General features: G+C 55.7%; 1 protein-coding gene across 1 annotated transcript in view; it reads left to right on the forward strand.

Moving 5' to 3' along the window:
- Positions 1-26,193, forward strand: part of TRPV4 (transient receptor potential cation channel subfamily V member 4) — a 33,789-nt gene extending 7,596 nt beyond the window's left edge. The window contains exons 2-16 of the mRNA XM_029922181.1: positions 4,909-5,325; positions 7,952-8,124; positions 11,818-11,970; positions 12,764-12,904; positions 13,590-13,888; positions 16,532-16,711; positions 17,925-18,083; positions 18,252-18,344; positions 18,596-18,669; positions 19,338-19,503; positions 19,728-19,794; positions 22,060-22,376; positions 23,423-23,550; positions 24,912-25,033; positions 25,487-26,193. Coding sequence (XP_029778041.1) covers positions 4,940-5,325; positions 7,952-8,124; positions 11,818-11,970; positions 12,764-12,904; positions 13,590-13,888; positions 16,532-16,711; positions 17,925-18,083; positions 18,252-18,344; positions 18,596-18,669; positions 19,338-19,503; positions 19,728-19,794; positions 22,060-22,376; positions 23,423-23,550; positions 24,912-25,033; positions 25,487-25,644 — 2,616 coding nt within the window. The 5' untranslated portion in view covers positions 4,909-4,939 and the 3' untranslated portion in view covers positions 25,645-26,193. The remainder of the gene's footprint in view (positions 1-4,908; positions 5,326-7,951; positions 8,125-11,817; positions 11,971-12,763; positions 12,905-13,589; positions 13,889-16,531; positions 16,712-17,924; positions 18,084-18,251; positions 18,345-18,595; positions 18,670-19,337; positions 19,504-19,727; positions 19,795-22,059; positions 22,377-23,422; positions 23,551-24,911; positions 25,034-25,486) is intronic.
- Positions 26,194-27,790: the final 1,597 nt, after the last annotated feature.

Here is a 27,790-nt window from a genome sequence, read left to right on the forward strand (position 1 = left end):
AGTCCAGAGAAGAGTGAAGATGAATAAAGGAATAATACAAGTAAACGCACAAGTTTAATCATGGAAAGAGCTATAAACGGAGGTGTATTTTGCTCTCGGAAAAAACAACAGGGAGCTGGTTCAGACTGGAGGTCAAGGAGGCTTTTCACAGGAGGGGTCTCTAAAGAGGGAGACCTGAGCAAGGGGCCCCAGCCGGGGCGGGGGGCGGGGAAGAGGGCAGCCCTGGCTAAGGTCTGGAGAGGGAAAAACCCATCTGTCTCCCCCTTCCCAGACTCCTGTGAGGCTCCACTCTTGTATGTGTCCCTGGGCGCCCTGCAAACAGGTGGCACTCAACAGATGCCCATTGGCTTGACTCGATCCCAGGAGGGAGGGATTGGAGAGGAACTAGCTCCCTGGAATTCTTCTCCCTGGGGTGGAGCAGCCCTGCACGCCCAAACTTGCCACCAGATTTAAGCAGCTTTCCTGGGTCATGGAATCAGGAGGATGGGATTTGGCAAATACGTGCCAGGGTCTCCATGAGATCAGGCAAAGCCACGGGCACTGGGGAGGATGGGGGCAGGCAGATGGGGCAGGAGCCGTCCACTCCTTTTGGGTCTGAGATTCTCATCAAGAAGGTGCCTGCTGTCCACTTTGGCCTGTAGTTCGCCGTTTACTGAGGGCTTACTCTGTGCCCGGTGCTTGTTCAACCTCTGTGATTCGCACAACGGCCCAGTTAAGATCCCCATGGACAGGTGAGAACAGCAAGGCCCAGGGAGGGTAAGTCACCTAACTCAAGCTCACGCAGCTGAGGATCACCGGGTCTGGGTGCCAACCCGTTGATCTGTCGTATGGAAACGCACATTTTTCCCGTGCCCCCCTAGCTCCCTCCAGGGGCCCCTCCTCGGCAGACAGGGAGCGGTTTGGCTGCCCTCACTGAGTCCCTGGATCCATTAGAGCCTGGGGCCTCTTTTGGGGCAGAGAGCGAGGCTCGGGGACCTTGGCTCATCACTGTATCTCCTGACCCTGCTCAGGACCTCTGCACCCCTTAACTCAGCACTCCTGAGTCCCTCTGGTGTACACAGCTCTGAACACCACTGGACATGACTCTGCTTCTGGGTTCGTCCTGCTGTTTACTCTGATCCCACCGGAAGGTCAGCCCCGCGAGGGCGGGGTTTTCTCAGATTTGTTCGCATCTGTGTCCCCTGCGCCTGGCACACCCTAGGTGCTCACTATTTGGTGAATTACATGAATAGAGGAGTGGTTTTCAGTCCTGCTCCTTGGGCCCTGAGATTCAGCTCTCGCTCCGTTCGTCCCGTCCAGCCACCCTCTGCGGGGACTACAGTCTGGGTTTTATATTCACAAGACATGCTCAGGGCTTAAAATGTGTGAAATCCACTGCTTTCAGTGACTGCAGTGGTGACACGAGGTGTGTGGGGATGTACCCACTCAGGCATGAACGTCCTTCATGCTGGTCGAGCCCCCAGCGCCCTGCTGCCAGCTCCGTGCCGCCCGCCGCAAAGATTCCCCATAGGGGTGAGGCCCCCGTGGGCGCTCAGCGGACCCGCGCATGCGCACACCGCGGGGGGGGGGGGAAGAGCCTAAGCGTGCAGGATATTCACACGCAGAGGCGGCTCACGAGGACTCTCAGCCTCTCTCCCTGCCCGCCCCCCCTTCTCTCCCAAAGCTGGCATGGGTTTGGAACGTGTAATAACAGCCTACAGGGCAAATTAGAACAGGGAGTGAGCTCTCTCCCTGACCACAGAGAACAGGGTAGCTTTTCCGGAAAGAATTGCGACAGAACAGGATGCGCGCGCGCGCGTGTGTGTGTGTGTGTGTGTGTGTGTACGCCCATGTGCATGTGTGTGCATATGTGCTCACTGGTGTGTACACGTGCTTGGGGAGGAACGAGTAGCAGGGTTAGGATTCAGAGGCCTTCTTCATGGCCATTTGCTCCCTGGGTGGCCTCTCAGGGCCTCAGTTTCCTCAGCTGTAAAATGGAAGCAGTAGCCCAGCTCTGTTCACAGGCTCCCTTGGGCCGTGAATGCCAGGCTGGGTGCTGTGCCGTGAGTGTGCGCGTGCGGAGGGGGGTGAGGAGGACTGGTGACACACGGTATCATGTCGATGATGATAATTAAAGCGTTCATCAAGTGCTTATTGGGTGCCCAAGAGATACGTGACCTGCCTGATGTCATGGCAGCCCCATGGGACAGCTGCTGTCTTTACAACCCTCATTTTACAGGTAGGGAAACTGAGGCTCCGAGTAATTAGCAGGGGTTCGTAGTAATAACCTTAGCTCCCAGGCATTGTACAGCTCGCACATGGTACTGTAGGTGCCTGACGTTGTGCCTGGCCGCTGGCCCCAGTCAACTGAGGGGTGAGGGGAGCCAAGCTTTGTAGCCCCACCTGGGCAGATTTGAATCCTGGGTCAGTCGCTAATCTGCTGTGTGGCCTTAGGCAACTCACTTAACCTCTCTGACCCTCCATTTCCTCATCTGTAAAATGGGAATGAAAGCCATACCTCCCTCCAGGGTAGGGTCTCTCAACCTGAGCACTATTGATATTTTGGGGCCCCGATCCCTCCCTGTGGGGGGGACTCTGCTGTGAATTGTCATGATTATTATTCGTTGTGATTAAATGCTAATAATGATCACGTGTGCCTTGCCTGAGGCTACCAGCAAGGAATGGCTGAGAGATTTGAACCTGGGGCCCGCTAACTTTGGACTCCTTGTCATGGAGGCCTCAGAAACCTTGGATGCCATCTGGGTTGGGATTCCTTAGGAGAGGGGGTGCAGGCATGGTGGGGGGTTGGGAGCTCCCTGAGGCAGGCTGCCTTACTGGCTCTGCCCCGGTGGGGGAAGGGGTGTTGTAATTAGGAGGGTTTGAGGGCCGAGGCATGTGCCCCAATGCCTCCTCTCCCAGTGAGGTGGGTGGGGCCACGCCCCGGGAAGTGTAATCTTCCCCCTCGATGCCTGCACCCCACTGGATACCTGTCCCTGCCTCATCACGCCCCCCATTCCTGCAGGCCAAAATCATACGACATCTCCCAAGATCTGTAGGAGGAGGTGTGGTCACCCCGGTTTTACAGGTGAGGAAACTGAGGCCCAGGGAGAGGAAGTGATTTGTCCAAGATCATGCAGCAGCTGGTAACCAGGGCCAAGACAGGAAACAGGTATATGTGATTTCAGAACTTGTGCTCCTAACCCTTCCTTCCTCCTTCGATTAGAATCATCGACAGTCCCTGACTCCTTCCCAGAGAGTTGGCACTAGAAATGCCTTACCTCATTTACTTCTTCCTGCAAAGCTATGAAAAGCTGCTGCTTTTGCACCCATTTTAAAGAGGAGGAAACCGAGGCCCCGGGAACTAAAGTGACTTTCCCAAGATCACACTGCATGTCAATAGCAAGTGAGTTTAGAACTCAGGCCTGAATAACTCTAGAGTCCATGCTCTCCCTCCCCACAGGGAAGGGCCTGTCCCCAGCAGGAGCTCTGACCCTCGGCATGGCCCGCCTTACCCACCCGGAGGGCCTCTTGCAGTGCCGCCACCTCTCTGGCCCATGCTTCCCTCCTGGCAGCCAGCACACAAACAAGGTGGGAGCCGTGTTTATTTGGTCCTCTGCTAATGTGCTGGGCAGGCAGAGGAAAACATAGAAAAGAGAGCTTTTCAGACATCTGCCTGCAGCCCGGGTGGGATGGCAAAAGTTCCAGGAAACTCGGCCTCAGTGCCCAGCCCCGCCCACCAAGCAGCGTGCCGCAGAGGGCAGGGCGCCTGGGTGGCTCAGTCAAGTGTCTGACTTCGGCTCTGGTCATGATCTCACAGTTTGTGAGTTTGGGCCCCATGTCGGGCTCTGTGCTGACAACTCAGAGCCTGGAGCCTGCTTTGGATTCTGTATCTCCTTCCCTCTCTGCTCCTCCCCCACTTGCTCAAGGTCTCTGTCTCTCTGTCTCTCAAAAATAAACATTAAAAATTTTTTTTAAAAAAGTTAAAAAATCAAAAACAAAAACCTCTAGTTCTCCATCTGAGAAATGGGAACAAATCATACCTTCTTCCGTGTGGCACCTTTCTAGGTGTTGGGGACACAGGAGTGAACAGGGACAGAGGCATTCCCTGCCTCCTGGTGCTCACAGCCCAGAAATGAACAAATCCCATGAACAGATGGTCAGGGAGGGCTTCCCAGAGGAAGGGACAATTGAGTTAGAAACACAGATGGGTAGGGGTTAGCCAGGCCAACAGGGGAGGGAAGGAGCTGGCACATGGCACTGGGAAGCAGAGTTTTTACACTGTGGGAAGTCAGTTATAGTCTTGGAAACTCAGTTTCCTGTTTTTGAGGCCCTAGGAGAGGTGGGGGGAATGCTGGCTGACACGGTGGGTTTGCACCTGTTTGCCGAGGACCTTGGGGCCCGGAGCATGCATTTAATGGTTATGTTTTAGTCAGTGCTTCCTGTGTGCCAGGCACTGACCACCGGAATGCATGCTCTCTGCCTGGACACCCCCATTTTACAGATGAGAAAACCGAGGCCGAGGACTGTCCAGCTTGCCCCATGCCACACGGTTGCTGAGTGTGGAGCCTGGATTTGAACCCTGCTCTGCGGGGCTCTGAAGCTGGTTGGGTTGGTCAGGAGTAAGCCCCAGGCTCCAGGTTTGGGGCCCCAGGATGACTCTGAGGCCCCTCCTCCTCTCTCCACCTAACGCCCAGGGTAGTTGGACCTGCAGCCCGTTTATGTTTCCAGGTCCCTAAAAGAGGTTCCTGTTGCAGCTCTTGCCTGGAGCTGCCAGCCAACCGCATCTGGGAGGGGTCAGCCCGCACCCCTGTCATTACAACGGTGGCTTTGAAGCGGCTGGCAGCGGGGCTGTTTGCCCACGTGGGAGGGGGCTTCCTGGAGCCCCACCACTGGCCAGGCCCCGCCTGATCCCCTCCTGTTCCTTCACAGGCTGAGCGGTGCGGACGGGTCCCAGGTCAGCATGGCGGATCCCAGCGAAGGCCCTCACGCAGGGCCCGGGGAGGTGGCCGAGCCCCCTGGGGAGGAGAGCGGGACCCCTGGGGCCGAGGCCTTCCCGCTCTCTTCGCTGGCCAACCTGTTTGAGGGGGAGGATGGCTCCCCCTCCCCCTCCCCGGCTGACACCAGTCGCCCCGCTGGGCCAGGCGATGGGCGACCAAATCTGCGCATGAAGTTCCAGGGCGCCTTCCGCAAGGGGGTGCCCAACCCCATCGACCTGCTGGAGTCCACCCTATACGAGTCCTCGGTGGTGCCTGGACCCAAGAAGGCACCCATGGACTCGCTCTTTGACTATGGCACCTATCGTCACCACCCCAGTGACAACAAGCGGTGGAGGAAGAAGGTCATCGAGTGAGTATTGCTGGCTGCTCGGCCAGTGGTCCCTTCTGTGTGGGACCCGTCCACCCACCCATCCACCCATCCACCCATCCATCCATCCATCTACCTGTTCACCCACCTGTCCACTTTTCCATACACTTGTCTGTTTACTCGACTGTCCGTCCATCCACCATCTATCTGTCCATCCACCGTCCATCCGTCTGTCATCTCGTTCATTCATCCAGCTACCTGTCTGTCCACCTGCTCACCCACCTGTCCACCCGTCCATCATCCCCTTGTTCAAATATCCCCCTCCCCACCTGTCATCTATCTATCCATCTGCCCCCCCACCCCCGTGAAAACCCCTGAGGGCCCCTCTCTGGCTTCTATGTGTACCTGGAGGACAGTCTTGAAGTGTGGAGATGGCCTGTCGTTGCCTCATCCTTGTCTGTCCTCCCTGCTGGTCACAGACTCAGTTGTGCCCTCGGACGAAGTCCTTGCTTGGTCAGGAGCTATCTCTTTTCTTTACTCACGGAGTCACTGATTTATATAATGAATGTTTCTCAAGCACCACCACGTGTCTGGCTGTGGGGTTGGTTGTGTGGCCCCAGGGGTGAGCAAGACCAGATACCACTCCTACAGTTTAGACGCTGAATAGCCTTCGCCAGCACCTTCCTTGTGGAGGGTGAGGCAGGTGATTAGCAAGCAAATAGGCACGTGAACATACAGCTCCAGTTGGGGGGTGGGGTGCTGAGCCAGAGAGGGGAGCTGGCACACAAAAGGTAGTCCAGGAGGGCTTCTTGGAGGAGTCAACATTTAAGCCCAAAGCTAAGGGCTGAGAAGGGGCAGCCGCACAAGTGAGGAAGGTGTTCCAGTGGAGGGAAGTGCACGTGCCAGGGCCTGAGGCTGAAGAGGCTGGACGTGCCCAAGATTGAGACCTCACAGACATCCGCACGTTGCTGGACAATCTGAGCCACCTCTGCTCAGAGGACAGCAAGGCGCCCCAGTGTTCCCATCTCTTTCAGGTCCTGCTGGAAACTGGTAGGCTCCGTGTCTCTCCTTCCCTTCCCACCACCCCTCTCCCCATCCCTACCTTGGATTCGGGGCTACTAGCTTTGGAGGGAGCGAGCAGGAACTGGGGGTGTGGCTGAGGTCTCCGGAGACCCCCAGCACCACCTAATGCAGTGTGGGTGTCAGGGTGTTCTTTTCATTTTGTTTTTTTGGCTCCAAATTCACAATTCAGGAACAGGTGAAAGTGGGGGCTGCCCCAGTGCTCTCAGGATTATAGCGGTCTGTGCTCTCATCCTCAGGGGGCAGCCCTGCCCCTGCCCTGGCACCCTGACGCTGAAGGTCCTGCCCCAAGAGGAGGTGGTCTGGGGTCCGGGCAGAGGAAAGAAGGAGAACAGTGTCCATGTCACCGGGCCTGCCGCGGCTCTCTCTGCCCCTCAGCCCCTCCTGCTGCCCCACAGGCTGACCTCAGACTCCCCTCCTGCCTGCCCGCCTCTGTCACTGCTCCCCCTTAGCTCCCCTCCTCTCTCCTCGGCTCCGTGCACTGTCTCTGTTTCTTTCTCTGCTCCACCCTCTGTTCATTTCATAGATTCGTACTGTGCCCCGTATGCCAGCAGGCACTGGGCAGGTGGAGAGGTAACGGAGACCATTCTTGCCCTTCAAGGAGCCCCCTGGGCTCACGCTGCTCCCCGTTCTTTGTCTCTTAAAACCTAGCACACAGTAGGTGCCCGGGTAGTGTTTGCCGAATGACCACAGGAATAGCCATTTTTTCCCTTGCTCTATTTCTCTGCTTCCCCACTCCCAGCCCCCTGTGGGCCGCGTCCTGTCTCTACCTGCGTCTGTAGCTCAGTGTTTCTGCCATACACAGGCTCCGGACACACAGTGGGCGCTAAATAATCACAGCAGTGTATTGAGTGTTCACTGTGTGGTGGGCCTTGAACTGAGCACCTGCATGCTCATTTTTCTCAAATGTTTGTTGAATGAATAAATCAACGAGTGAATGGTTGAATAAATGAATGAGTTGCTTTATCTTTTAGTCTGATGTTCCTCCTTTATTTTCTCACTATCTGTGTCTCTCTCGGTCTCTGGCTTAGTAAGTACTCAATAACCGACAAAAGGAAGAGTGGATGGGTGGATGGGTGGATGGGGGGGCAGGTGGTGGATTTGTGGGTGGGGAGCTGGGTGGATGGATGGGTGGGTGAGTGGGTGGGTGGGTAGATGGATGGATGATGGATGGATGGATGAATGGATGGGTAGACGGATGGATGGGGGCCAGGTGGATGTACGTGGGTGGCTGGTTGGGTGGGTAGGTGGATGAATGGGTAGGAGAGTGGGTGGGTGAACAGATGGGTGGATGAATAGATGGGTGGACAGATGGATGGGTGGACAGATGGATGGGTGGGTGGATGGATAGGCAGGCTTCTATGTTTCTTTTGTCTGTTTCCACCTAACACCCAGTAGGTACCAGGTAGAGTTTGTTGGGATAAAACATTCTTCTGTTTCTCCAGCCATCCCTCCCTCTCAGTCTGGTTCCTCCCTCGGGCTCCAGCTGCCCCCTTCCAGCCCCCCACAACCCCTGGGCCCCTCAGGCCGTAGACTGTGGGGTGCGGGGGGATGAGCCCCCCATCACCCTGCCTTCCCCCACCTCCAGGAAGCAGCCGCAGAGCCCCAAAGCTCCTGCACCCCAGCCGCCTCCCATCCTCAAAGTCTTCAACCGGCCTATCCTCTTTGACATCGTGTCCCGGGGCTCTACTGCCGACCTGGACGGGCTGCTTCCCTTCTTGCTGACCCACAAGAAGCGCCTAACTGACGAGGAGTTCCGGGGTGAGCCACCGGGGAAATGGGCGGGCACCTGGGGGTTGGGGAGGCCTGGTGTCGGGGGCCCCCTCTCCTCTCAGCACCTTCCGCGGGGCCCGTGGGCTGCCCTGGCCATGAAGAGCACTGGATACGGAGTCTGACCCTGTGTGTCTTTCGCCGTATTCCTTACCCTCTCTAGGTAGCTTTAGCTGCCTTCATTCATTCTTTCAGCCTTTAATTATGGAAAGGTCAGTGTTGTGGGTGAGCAGATTCCACTTACCTGGGTTCAAATCCCACCTCCACCACTTAAGAGCTATATGGTCTTTCTGAGCCTCCATTTCCTCATCTGTAAACAGGGGAATCATAATAAGGTAGTCATGGAAGAGCATTGCTGTTTCTGCCCCCCAGGCTCTGCCCTACCCCCCCCCCAGCTTCCCGGCCCCCCCTCCCTAGGCTGAAGCCGCTGTCACCACCGCCCTGAACTTCTCCCAGCCCAGAGGGCTCACCCTTTAGCCTTGTCCAGGCCCCAAACGCGCACCACAGGGCCCCAGCTCCCTCTGCCCGCCCCAGGCCTCCCCTGCAAATGGGCAAAGTTGCCTGTGAGCCCCTGGGCCTGCGTCAGTCACCTGCTATGTGCCAAGTACCAGGTTTGGAGCCGTGATTTAGTGGCCACAACCCCACACATCAACATAAAATGCTAAGAACTGTGGCACCTGCCACAAGGGAGCTCCAGTCTCAAGAAGGCCCTGGCTTGGGACTGGCGCGGCTTCCGGGAGGTCAGGGGCCCATTTGTTGAGACTTCTACTACTTCCGGTGAATTAAGTGCCCCGCTAGGGTACCCTAGCGAGCGGTATGTTTTCACGCTCACCTTTATCAGCCAGATGCTTTGAACACAGCAGCGTCATGACTGTCAGAGGAGAATGACTGGATTCATAAAAAATACTTCTTCGTGGTGCCCGGCCGGACCACGCGGCCCGTTTGGGGCACAAGCTTAGGGGTGCTGCACCTCGGGGCTCCCCTCTGCCCTCAGAGGGTCTCAGTGACTCCGTGAATAATCCCATTCGGAGGTAACCCCACATTTAAGCCCCGACCAAGTGGCCCCACCAGGCCCCTCCCCACGTTCATTAGGCACAAGTGGGGAACCTTGGGGTACAGTGACCCCCTGTGTCTTCAGCGAGACAGTGCAGCTCCAGGCCGGGTTCGCAAGGCTCCGGCTTCTCCTGAGTCCAGGGCCGCCCAGACCAGGGAGCCCCAGGAGAGTGTATTTGTGTGCATGGGGGGAGTCCCCTGAAACTGCAGAGAATAGCGCGTGGTAGAGGGCATTAACTAGGAGGCCTGTGATGCGGATCAAACTGTCTGTGGGGCTGTCGCTTGCTCTGGCCCCGTCGAAGGCCCTGGAGCTAATTTTGAATTCATAATTGTGTGTTTCTTTTCATAAACAGTACCCCCAAATGGTGTAAGTCAGAGGCCCCACAAAGCCTGGATCTGCCCCTGCATGTTTTTCTAGCCAGAGGCTCATGAGCTGAGCTGATTCTCAGGGGAGCCTGTGACCACCACCTCTCAAAGTTTGACAACCCTCCAATTTGGCATTGTATTTACTTAGGCCCCCTGCCCTTGTGGCTCCTGAGGGCAGCGCTACTTCGCCACCTGGTGGTGGAGTCCTGGAACTGCGTGTCCCTTCTCGTTTCTGGGAAGCTCTTGCTGTTGGCATTTCATCCCAGGACCCAGGCTGGCAGCCTCCCCCCCCCCCCGCCGCCCCCAGCTATCGCCTGGGTCTGGGGGTGTGGAAACCCAAACCCAAGGTCTGATTCCATGCCCCGCACAAGCCCCTTTGTGTGATCTGTGGTTTGGAATTACCTGTGGTGACCAGCTCGTCACATGCTGTGCTGAGCATGGGGTGGACAGTGGTGAATGCAGCAGACACAACCGTGTCCAGGTTGCTCATGGTTTCCTGGGTGAGATCAACATTGATCAGGCAATCACAGGAGTAAAGCCAGTTCTAAACTGTAATGTGTGCCAACAAGCAGCTGTGTTGGAGGATCTGACCCAGTCAGGAAAATCTGGGAGAGCTTCCCAGAAGAGGTGATAGGCTGAAATGGAATGAGTGGCAGTTAGCCAGATAAAAAGAGAAGAAAAGATCATGAAGGGGATGAAGGGACAGCATGTGCAAAGGCCCTGTGGCTCACTGTGCTCAGTGTTGTACTCTGAGGGGACCACCCCAGCTGCTGTGTGGCCTGAAGGAAAGCCCGAGAGGCTGGTGGAAACCAGGCAGGTGTCTTGGGCCAGGGGATGGCAGTGGACATGGGGAGTGGTGGAGGGATTGAATAGGTCATGCTGGGGGTGGGTGTAGAGGGCAAGGACAAGGGTGACACAAAGGTGCTTGGCTGGATGGGGACACATGCAGGCTGGGGGTGGGTTTGGGGAGGGAAAGGTGCTACATTCAGGGTCCACATTCAGGGCACACCCCCTGCCCCCCTGCCCTGCACTTACACAGATGGAGAACTGGAGTCCGCCTTTCATTCATGAAACAGCTCCCTGGTGACTCTGGGCTGGGCAGCAGGGGTACAGCTGGGGACGGGGCTGGTCCAGGAGACAGTCCTGCGGGCACTGGGACTGATTTCAGGTCCCTGCGGGTCTTTCACGTTCTCCGAACTGACTCCTGACATCTGGAGAGAAAGTCCTGAAGCACCTCCCCCAGAGCTGGCAAAGGCAGCCACGACAGTACCGTGTACTGAGACTTTTGTCTGCCTGGCTCCGGGCTCCTCAGCAAACGTCCATTAGTCTTCCGTTTCCTCTGTGGCCTTAGTTTAGCCGGAAAGGAAACGAGCAGAGGAGAGCCGGGATTTGAACTCCCAGGTGCTTTGGGTCCAGAGCAGGCTGCTCAGCTCACACTGCGTCTCCCATTCCTGATCGCAGTCCTCCCGCGACCATTCCCGAGTCCCCAAGCGTGGTCTTGCGATCTTGCCCCGTGCCGGGTTCACCGGGGAGTTCTCTTTTCATTGATTCATTCTTTTAAGGTATAAGTCAACTCCAGTAAACACGGAAGTTAACACAAGGGAAAGAAAGTTGCAAAGGGCGTTAGCGAGTGTCCATGGGCGGTGTTAGGACCTGTTTGTACCACATGGAGACTGGCTTCACGAGAGAGGTTTGACGATGAGATGAAACCTTGCTCCAGGCAGGCCTTGGTGTCATTGCTGCTGCATTAAACCCTCCTCCCGCCCCTCCTAGGTAACTTCATACCCGCTATGACGGGCAGTCTGCACTTTGGGGACCACTGCACCCCTCTGCTCTCTTCTAGGGGCACTGGTGTAAATGCTTCACGGGAAGAGGATCCTGTGTTCCAATAGATGACAAATGCTGCCTGCCGCATCTGACTTTTAGAGCTTCATGGTCTCTATTGGCATATTAAAGGCTCTGACAAGTCCTGTAATAAATAAATATGGTTGACTTTGTTTAATCCAGCCTTCTTCACCATTTACTTGATGTTTAAAATTTCCTTCAAATTATGCTTTGGAAAATCCCAGTCTCTGTAGGCTGTAGCCTCCCTCATTTGGAAGAACTGCCCCTCTGAGTTTATTGGACCCCTTCAGGACCATGGGTGCAGATAGGGCACAGGCTCAGATGGGAGGTGTGACGGGGTCAGGACCTCCCGCTCTCTGCAGCCCAGGAGCTTCGTGCCGCAGACTGATTGCCCTTCATCCTGTATGTGTCTCCCCCCAGAGCCGTCCACAGGAAAGACCTGCCTGCCCAAGGCCCTGTTGAATCTGAGTAATGGCCGCAACGACACCATCCCTGTGCTCCTGGACATCGCCGAGCGGACCGGCAACATGCGGGAGTTCATCAACTCGCCCTTCCGGGACATCTACTACCGAGGTGGGGCCCCGCGTGGGGGCAGGGGAGACGCAGGGTGGCAGGGGGGCACTGTCCTTGCTTGTCTGACCCCCGCCCCACCCCAGAGCTCTGTCTGTGCCTCAGGGACCAGCATTGCGTCCAGGCACCGATCACTGAATGAACAAAGGAACAATGACCACCCCTTCCAATCTTGACATCCCAGATTCTGAGTCTGGCGCCTTAGCCCGCTTGGCCATCCTGACACCGCTCGACATCCCAGATTCTGAATCCAAGGCTCTGAGATGCAGTGAGCCTACTGGTCCGTGAACTTGGGACCTGGGATCCCAAGACACCACGGTTCCAGATACCCTAAGACTCTGATAACAGTCGTACAGGCCCATCGTGCTGAGGCAAAGGTGCCAGGGTCTCACTTCTGAGATTCTATGAATCTGACTTGACCTTTCAGATTTCTAGATATGAAGATTCAAAGTCTGTGAATTTTATACCTGAGTCCAAAATGCTGTGTGACCACAGTGCCTTTGATTCCTCCGGGATTAAAGCCTCCTGTGAATCTGCCAAGTCCCCACACTTGGGGTCCTACATGTGGGATCTCCTTTGAGTCTAAGCTTCTGCACGCACGGTGCAGCACGTCACAGCGCCGTGCATCAGGGATCGCACATCCGGGCAGTGTCTGAAGGTCCCTCTGCCGCCCTTGGGTGGAGATGGTCAAGGTCTGGGGCGCAGCCCCTCACCTGATTTCTGCACTCTGCACCCCACTGCCCTCCAGCCTGGTTGGGTCTCTGCCTCCGGTGACAGTCCCTCCCCTCCCCCCCAGGTCAGACTGCCCTGCACATCGCCATCGAGCGCCGCTGCAAACACTACGTGGAGCTCCTGGTGGCCCAAGGAGCGGACGTCCATGCCCAGGCCCGGGGGCGTTTCTTCCAGCCCAAGGATGAGGGAGGCTATTTCTACTTTGGTGAGGAGGGGCCTGCGGGGGCTGGGGCACGTGGTGGCGTCCATCCCTGGCCCCTCCCCCGACGTCCTCCCCTGGCCCCGTGTTGGTGGTGGTCGCCTGTGAGGGGTAGGGATCACCTCACCTCCCTGAGCCTCAGCGTACCCATCTGTACAGTGGGGACCACGAAAGTCCCCAGGGCTGGCATACACTGTCAGCCTGTCCTTCAGACCCACCCGTGGTCACATGACGGGACCCAAACCCCATGGCCACCATGTCCCAGTTGAACCAAGGAAAGAGTCTCATTTTCACCCCTGCTTATATATTTTTTAAAGTTTATTTATTTTAAGAGAGAGAGTGAGCGGAGCAGGGTAGGGACGGGGGAGGGGGGCGGGGGAGAGAGAATCCCAAGCAGGCTCCACACTGTCAGCACAGAGCCCGATGCAGGGCTCAAACCCACGAACCGTGAGATCACGCCCCTGAAACTCACCCCTGCTTAAAGGCACATGCGATTTGAAGTTCAGGGACAAAGTCCCTCAAAGAATCCCTGGCAGCCTCCAGATCGCAAGCCCAGGCCCGCGACCGCAAGTCACCTGCAGAAAAGGGGCGCCGGCACGGACCCTGGGCGCTGCGTCCGGTGTCCCCGGGTGCGTGGTCCCCGCCCCGAGCCCCCCCTTCGCTGACCCCCCGCCCCCTCCCCGGCCCGCAGGCGAGCTGCCCCTGTCGCTGGCGGCCTGCACCAACCAGCCCCACATCGTCAACTACCTGACGGAGAACCCGCACAAGAAGGCGGACATGCGGCGGCAGGACTCCCGCGGCAACACGGTGCTGCACGCGCTGGTGGCCATCGCGGACAACACCCGCGAGAACACCAAGTTCGTCACCAAGATGTACGACCTGCTGCTGCTGAAGTGCGCCCGCCTCTTCCCCGACAGCAACCTGGAGGCCGTGCTCAACAACGACGGGCTCTCGCCCCTCATGATGGCCGCCAAGACCGGCAAGATCGGGGTGAGTGCGGGGCGGGGGGCGGGGCACCGGCAGCCCCTCCCCCATGCCCCCTCCCCCCCCCACACACACACTGGAGGGGCTGCTGCTTGCTGACATTCATTATTATTAATATGCATATCCACTTCCTATTATGCCACCCTCAAGCTCAAGAACTTGCTGTGGCTCCCTATTGTCCAGCCAAACTACTCTTCACCCCAGAGCCTTGGTCCTCATCCTGTGCCACTGGGTACTCATGCCCCACTCCCGCCAGGCCGGACAAGCCACTGACAGAAATCTAAGTTCCAGGGCTCCACCCCTGAAATGCTCCCCTAGAAGGGTGCCTGGGTGGCTCAGTCGGTTAAGTGTCCAACTTTGGCTCAGGTCATGATCACACAGTTCGTGGGTTCGAGCCCCGCGCCGGGCTCTGTGCTGACAGCTCAGAGCCTGGAGCCTGCTTCAGATTCTGTGTCTCCTTCTCTCTCTGCCCCTCTCCTGCTCACGCTCTGTCTCTGTCTTTCAAAAATAAACATTAAAAAAATTTAAAAAAAGAAAAAGAAAAATACCTTTAAAAAAAAAAGAAATGCTCCCCTAGAGTCCATTCTCAGGGTCCTAGCTCAGCCCCCAACCTGCAGAGGGGCCCTGCACGTGTTCTTTCTCTCCCTGGCCTCACAGTGCAGGGCCCAGAGAGGGTTTCCCAGCCTGGGCACGACTGACATTAGAGGCTAGATGGTTCTAGAGTGTGTGGACTTGCTTGTGCAGCGAAGGATGCTTAGCCGCACTCTTGACCTTGAGCCACCAGGTATCAGTGGCCCTCCCCACGGCTGGGACAACCCCCCCAAATCTCCACACATGGCCAACTTGCCCCCTGGGGGGGCACCATTGCCCTGATTGAGAGCCTAAACGGGGTCGCTCTGGAGTCGGGAGCACCTGGGTCCAAAGCCTGGCTCGGCCACTTCCCAGCGTGCAACTGCAGGCACCTCCCTCTCCCTTCTGTGCCTCAGTGTCCCCGTCTGTAAAATGGGGATGAAAATAGCGCCCTTCTGTGCCACATAACAACAGATAAGGCAATCCATTTAAAGCTTTTTTAATGAAGAGGCGCCTGGGTGGCTCGGTGGGTTAAGCGGCTGGCTCCATTCAGGTCATGATCTTACGGTTCGTGGGTTTGAGCCCCGCATCGGGCTCTGTGCTGACAGATCAGAGCCTGGAGCCTGCTTCCGATTCTGTGTCTCCCTCTCTCCCTGCCCCTCCCCCACTTGTGCTCTGTCTCTCAGAAATAAACGTTTAAAAAATAAATTTAATTTTTGATATTAATAGTGTTTAATTTTTAATAAAGAGCCTGGAATGGGTGGTGAGAGCTCGGTAAACGGCAGGGATTATTGTCCAATTTAGTGTAGAGCAGGAGTTACTAAAACTGCAGTTTATAAAAGAGTCTTGAGGTGTTGGAAAAGGCCCGTGCTTAAGTTTGCTTTTTTTTTTTTATTTTTTTAATGTTTATTTATTTTTGAGAGACAGAGAGACAGAGTGTGAGCAGGAGAGGGGCAGAAGACACAGAATCTGAAGCAGGCTCCAGGCTCTAAGCTGTCAGTGCGGAGCCCGATGCAGGGTTTGAACTCATGTGCTATGAGATCAGGACCTGAACCAAAGTCGGCTGCTTAACCTACTGAGCCGCCCAGGTGCCCCAAAGGTTTTTTTTTAAGTTTATTTATTTATTTTGAGAGGGAGAACATGAGCGGGGGAGGGGCAGAGAGAGAGCGTGCACACGAGAGAGACTCCCAAGCAGGCTCCTTGCTGTCAGTGCGGAGCTGGATGCAGGGCTCTATCTCATGAACCATGAGATCATGATCGGAGCTGAAACCAAGAGTTGGACACTTAACCCACTGAGCCACCCAGATGCCCCATTTTTATTTTAAAGGCCTAAGTTTAAATTCTGGCTTTGCCCTATTGATCTGTGTGGCCTTGGGCAATTCCCACCCCCTCTCTGTTCCTCAGTATCCTGTGTATAAGCTACAGATAGTAACAGCAGCATCAGAAGGGACTGGATATAGCAATTATTTCTAGATTTAACATGTTAATAAGATTGATTGTTGTTTTAATTACATAAAACATATTCATTGTAATTCAGATTAAAAAAAGATTTTTAAGTTTATTTATTTAGAGAGAGCACAAGCAGGGCAGGGGCAGAGAGCGGGGTGGGTGGAGGGTACAGAGAGAGAATCCCAAGCAGGCTCCGTGCTGTGAGCACAGTGCCCAATGCAGGGCTTGAACTCACAGCCAACCGTGAGGTCATGACCTGAGCCAAAATCAAGAGTAAGATGCTCACCCGACTGAGCTGCCCAGGCGTCCCTACAATTCAGATGTTTATGGCCGGCCTGGTTCAGTCTGGCTTCAGTTGGCTGATCGTGTGGCCTCAGGGAACACCTTCTCTCCAAGCCTCTCTTAGCTCATCTGAAAGCCAAGATGGTAAGAGTAAGCACAAGATGGTGTGAGCACAGGTCCCGTGCACAGGGCAGGCTCGGGAAATCCCTCCTCCCGTCTCATCCTGCTCTCTGGGGCGGCCCACGTGATGGGCTGTGCAGGACCCCCCAGTCCCTCTGATGGGAGAAGCTGAGCAGTGTGTCCCTCCCTTTGGCCCCCGACCCTCCCCCCAACCCCAACCCCGTGCAGGTCTTTCAGCACATCATTCGCCGGGAGGTGACAGACGAGGATACGAGGCACCTGTCCCGCAAGTTCAAGGACTGGGCCTACGGGCCGGTGTATTCCTCGCTGTACGACCTCTCCTCCTTGGACACGTGTGGGGAAGAGGCCTCCGTGCTGGAGATCCTGGTGTATAACAGCAAGATCGAGGTGAGCACCAGGGCAGGGGCGGGCCCAGGGAAGGGACCCTGGGGCTGGGAGGGGCTCTGTAACTTACATGCTGTGTGACTCAGGACAAGAGACCCAACCCCTCGGAGTCCCAGCTTCCTCTTTTGTAAAACGGGGATGAGGGTGGTTCACAGCCCACAGGGTTGTGGGAAGGACCAAATGAGGTCATTTGAAAACAGTCTGGCACAGAATACACGTTATGTGTCGGCTATTATCATCAGTGGTCGTTAGATGAAGTTATGAAAGCTCTTTTCTTCACTTAGCAGCATTTTGCAAACATCGTTTTGCACCATTAAATATTCTTCTGCAATTTCATTGCTATGAGTAAATGTCCCACATTCTAATGAACCATTCTTCTAGGTCATTTGAGTTTGTTTCTGCCTTTAACTATCAAGAATAACACGGCAAAAGCATCTCTGTGACGACGTTGTTGCTCAGATCCATGGTCATGAAGAAAGTCATGTCACTGAAGGGACAGGGTGCTGATCAAATGGTGGGGACAGGGTGCAGAAGGTCCCTCTCTGGCTCCGTGAGCTTGGGGACTCTGGGTACAGAAGGTCCCTCCTCGACAGTTGCCTTCCCTTGCTGGAGCTCACTTCCCTCATCTTTGAAATTAGTGACTAACTTGACTTAGTGACTAGCTTGCTTTAGATTAGGGGTGGTGGGAGGTTTTTTAGCATTTCTGACACAAGCATTGATCGATTGGTAATGTCTGCCTGGAGAACAACTCTGTGGAGAACTATTGTGCAGGGCTCAGTTACTGACATCTTCCAGGGGCTCAGCTCTGCAGGGAGCCAAGTGTCTGTCATCCTGGGGCTAAATTTCCCATTCCTGCTTCCTGACTCAGACCTTCTGAGGTTGAAGCCCAGAGATTTGTATTTTTGGTGAGCTACATAGGTGATTTTGCTACCAGCGAAGGTTTGGGGACCATGACAGTAGCTTTCCAGCTCTGAGTTCTCTGAGCCTAGAATAGGCTGGAAAGGTAAGTTGGGGCAGAATTGGGTAGAGCCTCAAATACTGAGCCCAGGAGTTTGGTGTTGATTCTGAATCCCCATCAGGTTCCCCATGAATCCTTGAGCGTCGCTCCGGAGAGAGGCAGGAGGAGGCAGAGGGTCGGGGAAGGTGTGCGGGGAGTCAGCTTGCCTGGACCCCACGTGTCGGGAAGGGTGGCCCCTGACCACCCCGTCTCCCATAGAACCGCCACGAGATGCTGGCCGTGGAGCCCATCAACGAACTGCTGAGGGACAAGTGGCGCAAGTTCGGGGCTGTCTCCTTTTACATCAACGTGGTCTCCTATCTGTGTGCCATGGTCATCTTCACCCTCACCGCCTACTACCAGCCACTGGAGGGCACTGTGAGTGGCCAGGAGCCAGGCAGGAGTGCAGCTGATGCCCAGGGGGAAGGGAGCGAGGGAGGAGGATCCAGAGGACTCAGATGTGTGGGGAGCATGGGGGCACAGCTGGATCCAGGGCCAGATGTTAGAGGGGCTGGGTGAGGACCTGTGCACCACCTGTCCCTGCAGCCGCCATACCCTTACCGCACTACCGTGGACTACCTGAGGCTGGCGGGCGAGATCATCACACTCTTCACCGGGGTCCTGTTCTTCTTTACCAATGTGAGTGCTTGGCCTCCGACCCATCCACCCCGCTCTCCCTCCTCCCTTCCTCCTTCCTCCTTTGAAGTCCCCCCTTCCACTCCCTTCTTCTGCCTCCTCTTCCAAGCCTGTACCCTCCTTCTCTGCTTTTTCCTTCTTCCCCAACAGAAAAGAGCCCATCATTTGGTCTCTGCCTCCCTCTCTCCTCTCCCTTCCCCTCTGCACACCTGCCGTCTACACCCTGCTCTCACCTGCCTCCTTTCCTCCCCCAGATCAAAGACTTGTTCATGAAGAAATGCCCGGGAGTGAATTCTCTCTTCATCGATGGCTCCTTCCAGCTACTCTAGTGAGTAGAGGTCCCCAGGATGGCAGCTTCTGGGTTAGGAAGGCGGGGCTGAGGCAGGGACATCATCTAGAGGGCTGGGGGTGGTGGTGGTGTGACTCTATTAGGAGTGGATTCACCCAGCCCAGACAGCTGTAGCCCAATGTCAGGACAAGGCCAATGTCAAGCAATAGAGTCTTCTGCTTAAAGCAAGACACTGGTTGCTAGAGAGTTCTCACTATGTACACCTTATGTAGAAATAATGCAATGTCTTATGCTGGTGATTGATTGCTAATGTCTGCCAGGAGTGACATGTGAAGCACTTGAAGCAAGTGTGTTTGGTGGGTAAGAGTGTGATGCTTGATTAATGATGTCTGCCCCGGGCACAGGATGAGTTGCTGCATGTGTACCTCTCTTCCCTTTTCCTTAGACAACATGAAATGCACTTAGCCGCAAAGTCTCCACTAGCAATTCCAAAGGGCACCATCAGTGCGATGACCCAGGGCCATTGTGCACATCAGTTGCCAACTAATTGAGCATTCTGATCAACAGAATGCTCAGGAACCCTGTGAATCCACTTTGTTTCTCTTCTGGGGTCTAGAAGACATCAGGATGTCCTGGTACCCTGGGCTGGGGGGCATGCCTCCACCTCCAGGACCTCATCGTCCCCTCTCCCCTCTGCTGCCCGGTAGCTTCATCTACTCCGTGCTAGTGATTGTGTCGGCGGCCCTCTACCTGGCGGGAATTGAGGCCTACCTGGCTGTCATGGTCTTTGCCTTGGTCCTGGGCTGGATGAATGCCCTTTACTTTACCCGCGGGCTGAAGCTGACGGGAACCTATAGCATCATGATCCAGAAGGTATGGGCCCGGGGAACCCTCTGGACTTTGTGCATCTTACACATGTAGATGGTGCCCACAGCCCTGAGGACATGGGGCACTGTGGGGACAGCAGGCAGGGTCTGGACATTGCTGGAGAGGGGGAAGGCACAGGGTGGAGGTGGGAAGATCCGGGATGGAAAAGTCGGGAAAGCAAGAAACCACATGTCTCACCTTTGTCTCCATTTTCCCACCCGGGTCTTTAGATCCTCTTCAAAGACCTTTTCCGCTTCCTGCTGGTCTACTTGCTTTTCATGATTGGCTATGCTTCGGGTGAGTTCTGGGTTGCCAGGTGGGCTGGCGGGGGTGACGCAAGGACCAGAAGGGTGGCTGTGGTGTGTGGAGGACAGGAACCAGCATGTGCTGAGTTTTCCCTGCGCACCAGGCACTGGGCTGAGTCCTGTCCCATCCCCAGCTCATGAATAACCCCGACAGGTCTGGGACATGAGTGCCTTTGTTACCCCTTTAACAGGTAAGAAAACTGAGGTTTAGGAAGGTTATATAACTCGCCCCAAGTTCAAAAGCTAGGAAATGGTAAAATTGGTGGATTCGCTATTATTGTAAAACAAGCCACCCAGAACCTAGGGGCTGAAAACAACCAGCCATTGACTATTGCTCACAAGTCTTCAGGTCAGCTGGTGGGCGAGCCGACCTGGGCCGGGTTCAGCCTGTCTCCATGGGCTCTGTGTCTGCGGTCAGCTGTGAGTTGGCTGCTGGCTGGCCCATCTCGTGAGGACGGCCGCGGGGGTGGTGACCTTGCTCTCTTCGTGGTCACCCATTCTCTAGCTGGCTTGGGCTCATTCACGTGATGGTCTGAAGGCTCCAAGAATGCAAGTGGAAGTGTCCACTGTTGCTGCCTGGCACACCGTCACTTCTGCTTTTCTATATTGGCCAACACAAGTGACAGCCCAGCCTTGATTCAAAGGGTGGGGAGATAGACTCTATCTCTTGATGGAAAGACCCGCAAAGCCACATCAAAGGGACATGGGGACAGCAAAGGATGAATTTTAATACTTATTCTGCCCATTTGGGTCAGTTCTGGCTGTCTCCAATATGCCTTCTTCATCATGTCATAATACCAGGGGACCTCAGTGGCACAGGCCTTAGGGGAGGGGCCGAGGATGGGGAAACTGACTGAGCCATTGGGCTGGTCCCCGAGAGGTGGGTGAGCTGTCATCTAATGCCAAGCATCCTAAAGGGAGCAGCTGACTCAAACTTCACCAGGGCGCATTCACACCTGAAGAGGTTGGTTTGGGGATAATCACTGAAACAGGAAACTGATGGTGAGATTTTAACCCTGATGTTGCTGAGCCTCTGTGTGGATTATGTCGGGAAAGAAGAACTGTCACCTTAGCTGGGGAGGTACAGACAGGATACAGCTACCCTCTCCCAGGGGTAGGACTGGGAAGAACTAGACAGAGTGTGAATGGTTCTGAGATTCGGGTCAAGAGTCCAGCCTTCCTGCATTCCTAATTATAGAAACTGAGGCAGAAGCTTAGAGGCTAAAGTAGCAACTTAGTGGTCACTTTGGTTCCAGGGCTTCTCCTGATAGGGGACACTGGATCCCTCATCTGAAGCTGACATGAGCTAACACAGACTTGAGACGTGTGCCACTATTCTGTTTTGTGCCCATGGCAGACATTGCTAATGGATCACAGAATGAGTTTTCTGATAAGTCCAGATAAGGTCTCAGAATCCTTCTCAACACATGCGTCAGCAGCCACTACATAAGTGAGGAGCAACAGCATGTGGATTGGAACCCGCTCACTGCAATCCCAGGATGGAGGCACTATGAGATGGGAAGCCCTGCTGACTGAAGGGGCTCAGCCTCCTCGCGCTCCCTGCCCTGGATGGCCTAGGGACAATCGCTGCTGGTAACGTGTGTTGAGAAGGACTCTGAAGTTTCATCCGGGCTCAGTGGGAGGGGATGTGCACCATGATCAATTTGAGATGCCTGGAGGGGGCAAGTGCCTTGGCAGGTGTGGCTCCCGGGACAGTCAGAGCTGGTACCTGGTTTCGGCTTCCACCTGTCCTCTCTGAGCTGATGTGGGCTGGGAAACAGGAGCACGAGAGTCTGCCTCCTGGGATCGCTGGCCTTCCAGGTTCCCAAGACCTCTGGGAACAATAGGCTAGATTGGGGTTTCCCAGCCGTGGCACCGTTGACACCTGGGGACAGATAACTCTCTGTGGGGACCATCCCGTGCATGGTAGAATGGTTAGCAGCATCCCCAGCCTCTACCCACTCGGTACCTGCCTCTCTAGTGTTACAACCAAACATCACCAGATGTCCCCTTGGGGAAAAGTGGCTCCTGGCTGAGAACCGCTGGACTAGATCCTGGGAACCTCTTCCTTGTTAGCGAGAGTTTGTGGAAAGAGCAGAGGCTTTGGACCCTAGGCTTGGCTTACAGGCTGGGTAACTCTGGGCCGGTAGGCTCCCCTCACCGAGCCCTGGCTCTCCCCTCTGTCAAATGGGAATGCCACCCTGCACCTCTCAGCCTGTGTCGTCACTCAGGGAACGTCACCCCATCCTTCCCATAGCCCTGGTGTCCCTCCTGAATCCATGTGCCAACATGAAGGTGTGCAGCGAGGACCACACCAACTGCACGGTGCCCACGTACCCCTCCTGCCGCGACAGTGAGACCTTCAGCACTTTCCTCCTGGACCTCTTCAAGCTGACCATTGGCATGGGCGACCTGGAGATGCTGGGCAGCACCAAGTACCCCGTGGTCTTCATCATCCTGCTGGTCACCTACATCATCCTCACCTTCGTGCTGCTCCTCAACATGCTCATCGCCCTCATGGGGGAGACCGTGGGCCAGGTGTCAAAAGAGAGCAAGCACATCTGGAAGCTGCAGGTGACCACGCCCCACGCCCCGCCCCCACCAGGCCCCGCCCTCACCAGCCCCACCCCCTCCAGAGACACAGAGACACAGAGGCCCGGTCCAAGGCAGCCCCTTCGGCCTTCTGCTGGGGGCCAACTACTCATCTCATTCTGCCTCCAGTTCCTTGTCTGTAAAATGGACATCGTAGACCACTGCCTGCTTCCCAGAGCCACCTAATGCATTCCCAGAGGCTTCTTGCCTGACTGCCCTCAGTGGTCTCAGATTCACCTTGTGGTCCGTCTTACAGGACACAGTCAGCTCACCTGGGACCACTGAGTCAGCTCTGTCGCCACAGGAAACACTCAGAGAGCGTTGGCATTTCCTCTGGGCCCCTGGGCTAAGTCCAGGGGCAGCTTCTGAGCCCCACCACAGCCCAGAGACGAGGCTGGCGTGGATGTGGGCCACTCCAGCGCAGGGAGGCATCGGTGTCTTTATCAGAGGGGCTTTTACCAGCCCCAGGCTGCTCTGACACTTTATGCACACCACTTACTTCCCCAGGCCTCAGTTTCCCCACTGGGTGTAACTCATTATTGCACACTGGCAGCCTGTGGACTAGGTTTGACCAGCAATGAGTTATTTTCTTTTTCTGCATTGCCATATTAAAAAAAAAATGAATGCAAAATTTTAAAATTAAGAGAGAGCGTGTAAAAACCCAGACTTCTGGCATTTCTTGAAAGTTGGAAGCCTGGCAAGGCAGGTCCCCATTCCTTTCCGGCAATGTGCTTGCGTGGTTGAGAGGCAGCGGTCTCCTTTACGCAGGGTGATGCTCCCTGGTTTGCCCCAGTCCCCACTCCGCCCTAGCATTCCCGACAGCGAGTGGTGACATTGTGAGTGTGTCACCCTTGGATCCTACTTCACTCTTCACTCATTTGTGCTCCTGCGGGGCCCCTGTGGGTATTTGAATGTATAACCCCGCCCACCATGGCACCTTGTGTCATTTCCGCCTTGAAGGCAGCAGGCAGTGGGGGAGGAGGGAGCAGGTGCTCACCCATGGCCTGCCCTCCCCTCCCTCGCTGCAGTGGGCCACCACCATCCTGGACATCGAGCGCTCCTTCCCCGTGTTCCTGAGGAAGGCCTTCCGCTCTGGCGAGATGGTCACTGTGGGCAAGAGCTCAGACGGCACCCCAGACCGCAGGTGGTGCTTCAGGTGAGGCGGGGCAGACCATCCTGCGCGATCGAACCTCCTTATGCTTTCTACCCATTGCAGTTCCTGAGCCACTGAGTCCCCGGTGGGTCCCAGTGGAGTTCGGGGCTATTGGGTGATGTTGGGCAAGTCGGTTTATTTCCCAGCCTCCGTTTCTTCATCGCTGAAATGGGGAGGAGGATAGCCCCATCCCCCACCCCCAGGCTAGCTGCACAAATTAGACACCTTAGCCCATGAGGTAAGCTCAGCTAGCACCCCAGGCACATGGGGTTGTCCACACATGGCTCTTCTGTCCCTCGCTGGAGGGACATCCAGGACCTGCAGGCAGCGTTCACCTCAGAGCATCACCCTCTGTTGATGAAACAACAGGTGCGCTTCTGTGTTTTAGCAGAAAGGGGAAACTGAGGAATGAGCCTCCAGGACATGGACCAGATGCACGGAGAGGGTCACCTTCTTAGGGGAACCCCTGGTGACTCTTTTCTTTTAAAGTGACTCTTTGTACAGCCATTGGCGGCATAGAGTACAACTGTCATGTTTGGAGTGAGGCAAAGCCAGTTTCCAGCTCTGTGAAGTGGGGACAATGACAGCACCCATGTCACAGGCCAGCCAGCCAGTCCTGCTCGGAGCTCAAACCCAGACTCCCATTTGTCATCTTTGTGACCTCGTAGGAACAGTATTAAGAAACCTGTTTCCTCCTCCACAAAGTCGGTGGAGTGAACAGACCTTCCTTGCTGGGTCCTAGCGCATAGAAATTGCTCCAAATACGGAGGTTGAAAGAAAACAATAAAAAATCATTTTAAAAGGGGAGAATTGTATTGAGCCAGTTTGGGCCCAAGAGGCTGCCTCTGCTGGGTAAAGAGTGTCAGGAAGGAGGGTGTCCAGATGAAGGGATAAGCACATGGGGTGCATCCAGAGGGGATTCAGGACCCTCCAGCACTCATGGACCTTGAAGATATGATGCTACATGAAAACAGCCAGACACAGAGGGGCACACAATGTGCGATTCCCTTCACATGAAATGTACAGAATAGGGAAATCTACAGAGACAGAGAGCAGAACACAGGTTCCAGGGCCAGCGGGACAGGTAGTGGGCGTTCCTGCTTCCTGGGTGCGGAATTTCCGTTTGGGGTGATGGGAAGTATTGGAGCTAGACAGTGATGGTAACGCAACCCTGGGAATATAGTTAATCCACTGAAGTGCATACTTAAAAATGGCTCAGATGGCAAATTTCACGTCGTGTGTATTTTACGAGAAACTTTAGGTGAAGGAGGAGGGTGTGCAGGGGGGCTGGAGCAGGGAGGCTGCCTGGGGAAGGGGTGCCATCTTGGGGGAGGCTCCCCCTGACTCTGCTGGGGCCCCGCCAGGGTGGATGAGGTGAACTGGTCTCACTGGAACCAGAACTTGGGGATCATCAACGAGGACCCGGGCAAGAGCGAGAGTTACCAGTACTACGGCTTCTCACACACCGTGGGCCGGCTCCGGAGGGGTGAGTGCAAGCGGGGGGCGCGACTCGGGGGAGCAGAGCGGGGGGTCCTGGTCATCCTTGTCCCTGATTTGCTGTGAGCAGCCCTGTCCTCTTTCTGGGACTCACCTTTCACATCTGTAGAATGGGAGGACACAGTGGGCTGGCCGCTGGGTTGTTGCCTTTGCTGCTTGTGGACGCCTGGGGCACCCCCCTTTGTCTACACCAAGTGCATGAGATGCAGCAGACAAGACAAAGGGCACTCGGCCATTCTGACCTGAGCTTGAATTCTTACTCCTGTGTGTTCTCGGGCAGCGCCTTGACCTCTCTGAGCCCCAGTTTCCACGTATAGAAATGGGGATACTCAAACCTCCTCCTTTAGATCACTGCAGGGTGCCTGGTACACAGCAGGTGCCCAGTGTACATGTATACATTCTCTACCCACCCTCATCCTTCCCTCCGCCATGCTCACAACAGATCGGTGGTCCTCGGTGGTGCCGCGCGTGGTGGAGCTGAACAAGAATTCGAACCCAGACGAGGTGGTGGTGCCTCTGGACAACGTGGGGAACCCCAGCTGCGATGGTCACCAGCAGAGTTATGCCCCCAAGTGGAGGACAGATGATGCTCCCCTCTAGGGGCTGTGGGTGGGGCAGGGTCTGTGGCCAGCTGCCCAGCCCCATCCCTCCACCCACCCGTTTCTACTCCACCTGCATTTCAGTGATGCCTCCCAGGGCATCCCCACATGCTCCTTTGACCCCCAGAGGCGAGGGCCAGGCGGAGATGAAGGGGAGGCCCCGGGACCCTCTGGTGCCCAGGCTCCTGCCCCCAGCTCTGCCTCCCCACCTGGGCCATGAGGCTGCTGGCTGCCTGTCTTACTCCCATGGAGTCACATAAGCCAATGCCAGGGCCTCTCTGTCCAGGGGGCCCCCGACACCTGCCTCTCCATTATTTATTTGCTCTGCACTCAGGAAAGTGGTGTGATCCCTGCCCCCAAATGGAACCTGGACAGAGGCCTCAGGACCTCATTCCAGATCGCTGCCCGCCCACCCCCAGCCCACTGTGCAGCCGCGGGGTCGCTTGGCTGTGGGGCCAGGGCCCTAGGCGGTGGGGCCATGCCCACAGCGTGTTCTGTAAAGGGTCTGGGATTTGTCGGTGCTCAATAAATGTTCATTCACTGATGGTGAGATGGTGGGGATGATGATGGGTGGAGTGGTGATGGGCACGGGATGACAGCAGTGAGATGGGGGCGCTAAGGGACGCTGGTGGGGCAGGGATGAGAATGAGGACAGTAGCGGTGACCACGGTGGTGCTGAGGGTGATGGCTGGAAGCCGGACTCCCGGCGGCGGTGGTGGTGTGAGCCTAAGGGACATGGGTGAGCAGGGAGGGTGGGAGAAGATAGGGTTGAAGGAAACTGGCGAAGAGTAATGCTGGGCGGGAGAGTGATGTCAGTGGGGGGAGAGTGGTGCTGGTGCATGAGTGATATCGGTGAGGGGAGGGGAATGGTGGACGCGTGCAATACTGATGTGGAGGAGGAATGCTGGTGGGAAAGAATAACGGGGGGAGGGGTGAGAAATGTTGGTAGGAAGCGTGAGATTGGTGAGAAAGAGTGATGGTGGAGAGAGTCATAGTGGAAGTAACATTGGTGGAGGGAGAGTGAGATTGGGGGCGGAGTGATGTTGGAGCGAAGAGAGTACTTTCTGCTCTTCCTACGAGGGGGAAACGTCTCCCTGAAAGCCCCCCCCCCGCCCCCGTGTATTAGCGGCCAGAATAGCACCGCGTGTCTCACGCTTCAGCAGGGAGGAAGCGGCAGTGTTCGAGAGGGACAAATGGAGAAAGGGGCTGTCCCCAGCCAGGAATCCACATTGCCTGGGCGGGCCCACTAGCGTCTTCTGCTACAGGGCTTTTTCCCGAAGTCCGGTTCCACGTCCATGATGGTCCAACTCTTGCTAATCCCTGTAGCAGAGAAAAGCCTGAGGTTCGGGGCCTCTGAGAGGCGGAGCTGGCGCCAGGGATGGCAGTGGCTTCCCCTAGACCGCAGGGACTGAGAATGGGGGACACTTACCGCGGAAAGGTGCAGGGTGGGGACCTGTGCTAGACCGTGTCAACGGCCTCAGTTCCCCACTCTTCCCTCCGTCCGTGCCTTTGCGAGGTGACGCCTTTGCATGGTGCTCTCCCACTGCGGGCAGAGCCTAATTCTGCAGCCCTGGCGTGGCTGTGAGGTTTGTTTGAATCCATGCATGTCGGTGGACATGCCTGGGAGAGGCCCCCAGAAGGAGGATGGGGGATCTGTGGAGCCTGGGGGAGATCAGAGGGACCCCAAAGATGCATGAGAAAGAATGCTTTTTTATGCCGATGAGTTTTGTAATTTTTTTTTTCAAGTGCAAGCATCAATTTTATGGCAATAGCTAATGGATGCAGAAAGCCTGCTGCGCCCCAGGTTTTAGATGAGGAAACCCCGGCTCAGAGAGGTGAAGACGCTTGTCCAGGGCACCTGGCTGGGGATTTGAACCCAGGCATTCTGCCCTCAGAGCCCATCCTGGAGAGAAGAAGCTGATCCCTGAGGTCACTTGTGCACTGAAGACCGAAGCTGTCACCTGCTCTTTCTGCTGAACCCCAGAGACTGTCAGCTCCCATTTAGAACCCGCTCTCTCTTTGAACAGACCCCTAACTTTATTCCAACCCGGATTTCTTATTATGTGCGTGTATGTGTATTTAATAATGATAAAGCACTTGTATGTCATATTTGACAGGAGGGCTTTTTTCATCTCAAGTTTAAAGCA

This window comes from Suricata suricatta, chromosome 14, assembly GCF_006229205.1.
Source record: "Suricata suricatta isolate VVHF042 chromosome 14, meerkat_22Aug2017_6uvM2_HiC, whole genome shotgun sequence".
Taxonomy (NCBI): Eukaryota; Metazoa; Chordata; class Mammalia; order Carnivora; family Herpestidae; genus Suricata; species Suricata suricatta.